Here is a 2500-nt window from a genome sequence, read left to right as displayed (position 1 = left end):
AATGGATTCAAATTGGACAAATTTAGATTTAAGAAGGAATAGGAAAGAACTGATTTACACACCGAGTGATTAACCCATTAAACTCCGATGACAAGATGTCTTGTCATTTGGTCAAATAAAACAAAAAATCATAAAACACCAAAATGTTTGATCAAACACCAGAAAAATATGACGTCAGTCCTCGCTTCGCTCAGGACTGACGTCATATTTTTCTGGTGTTTGATCAAACATTTTGGTGTTTTATGATTTTTTTTTTTATTTGACCAAATGACAAGACATCTTGTCATCGGAGTTTAATGGGTTAACGAATGGAATAGACTTAGTAAACATGTAGTGAGCGCTGAAAATATCGGTTGCTAGAAACGGTTTGATAACGTTATGGATGGGGATTATAGGTGGTAATTTTACAAGTGGTTACAATTTCACTTTTTATTTGAAGTATTACATTGCCAATATGTTTTTAGTATTGAGCATTTTGTATTGCCAATTTATGCATCCCCTACGACCAACTATTTTACCGTTAATGACAAATTTACAAATAAATATATGAAAACAACATTTTTGTTCTGCTAGCGAAGATGGTGGTGTGTTGTAGATCAGAGATCAGTCGCAGATGTCGGTTTTGTATCTCTTGGCAACTTGTGGTATTTTCTCTAAATATGTCTCCTCCAACGGATATTGAACAAGTAATTTATTACTGCCTTCATTACCCCTAAGATCGATGGAAATCACAGTTGTAGCTTTGTAACGCTGCATGGAAACAATGTTTTCGGCGAGTTGAAGTCTTTACAGAGGTCGGGGAGCAATAATGTCGACATTTTGCAATCAAAATAACATAGAATGGAACAGACGGTCAAGCGGCAATCGACTAGCATATCCACGTAGCGCTAAGACTCCGAAATCTACTTCCTCCCTCCACCTACCTCTATTATTCTCCTCCTCCCCTCCACCTCCTCCTCGTCCTCCTCCTCCGTCCTCACTCCGAAGGCGTGAAGGAAACCAGTCTGTGTTTGACCGTCGACGTGAGAAGACAGACCGCGGTGGCGACATCTTGGTTCACATGTGCTCCGCGCGCCCTTCCTTTTAACCTTAAACCTCGATATCTATAATCGTCCGGTTTTTTAATTTTATATCACATGATAACCTACTCAATTTAGCCTATTCAATAATGTCGATGGAAAGAAAATTTCTATTATAAATTAAGTTCATAGGGAGTGTTTTTTCACCAAGAATCAAAATTTATGTTTAGGAAATTCAGTTCGGTGCCGCCGCTGTTGACGACAGGCAAGATGGCTGCCGGTAGTGTTCTGTCGATACTATTTTTATTGTGCTGGTGTTACCAAACGTGCTATGCCTTCAATATCGACATCGAAAATCACGTGATCCACAGATCCGACCAACCAGGATCCATGTTTGGCTTTGCCGTCGCCATGCACAAAGATAACGGCCGAAGCAGGTAGGGTTATTGTTATTATTATTGTTAATGTTATCATGACCATTTATCTATAATCACTATTGTTATCGTTGTTATTATCATTTATCTGTTATTGTCATTTATTTATGTTTATTTATCGTCTATGTAATTTTCATTTGCTTATGAATTTGCATATTCATTTATCTATAGGTTCTGTTTCAATAACACGCAAACGCATTTTCTATTTTTCTTATCAGAAATATGTTTTTTTTCTTCTATAGAATGGTTAAATTAGGTTGGGTTAAGAAGTTGGACAATGTAAGTTTCATGATAAATATCTACCCTTGGGTGTTTTTGTAAATTTACCAAAAATCTTACTTGAGATTGATTATTTTAGTTCCTTCAAATTAAATTAACATAGAAACAGAAACAGAACGATAACTCTAAGATATTGCATGATATTGATATATATATATATATATATATATATATATATATATATATATATATATATATATATATACACACGTATATATGCCAATACTCTGCCTCCTCTCCCTCATTTTATTTATTTATTTATTTATCATATTTTCATTCAATGGCTTAGAATTATTTTTATTTTATTCATTTTTTTTATTAATATATATCTAATTATATTTTGTAAAAATAAGTACTACAAACATGATAATGCACCTGTGTCCTGCGTGCTCGGAGATCAGTCACTGGGATAGAACTCGGACTACGAAAAACTAACGAAACAAAATGGAACGGATAAGACAAACAGACAAAAAAGAATAACAGCATAAATGAACAAAAAAAAAAAAGATAGATAAAGCTATCGAAAGAAATGAAAAGAACGAAAGCCATGGTTACGGAATCGAAACAAAATGAAAATTACATAAGACAAAAGTAATCAAAGGTAGGAATGCAAAAAGGAATATATATGAAAAAAACACGAAAATCGACACACAAACACACGTTTTCTTTTGCACACTGCCTAGCTTATTCTGGCTGCCGGCAGGCGATTTTTATTCACATAGGAATGAAAACAAAAAATACGTACATACGTACACACACAAGTATACG

General features: G+C 34.4%; 1 protein-coding gene across 5 annotated transcripts in view; it reads left to right on the top strand.

The window, feature by feature from the left end:
- Positions 1–886: 886 nt before the first annotated feature.
- if (integrin subunit alpha inflated) overlaps positions 887–2500 on the top strand; it is a 354127-nt gene continuing 352513 nt past the window's right edge. For 2 of the 5 annotated variants that reach the window (XM_076202702.1, XM_076202705.1), the window contains exon 1: positions 888–1456. In XM_076202702.1, coding sequence (XP_076058817.1) covers positions 1242–1456 — 215 coding nt within the window. In that variant the 5' untranslated portion in view covers positions 888–1241. Of the gene's footprint in view, positions 1457–2500 lie in introns of all 5 variants that reach the window. The other 3 variants (XM_076202703.1, XM_076202706.1, XM_076202704.1) reach the window with 3 other exon arrangements.

This window comes from Oratosquilla oratoria, chromosome 19 (genome assembly GCF_046742065.1).
Source record: "Oratosquilla oratoria isolate Oo_2021 chromosome 19, ASM4674206v1, whole genome shotgun sequence".
Taxonomy (NCBI): Eukaryota; Metazoa; Arthropoda; class Malacostraca; order Stomatopoda; family Squillidae; genus Oratosquilla; species Oratosquilla oratoria.
The sequence above is the reverse complement of the archived record's forward strand: the minus strand, read 5'-3'. Positions and strand labels throughout refer to the sequence as shown.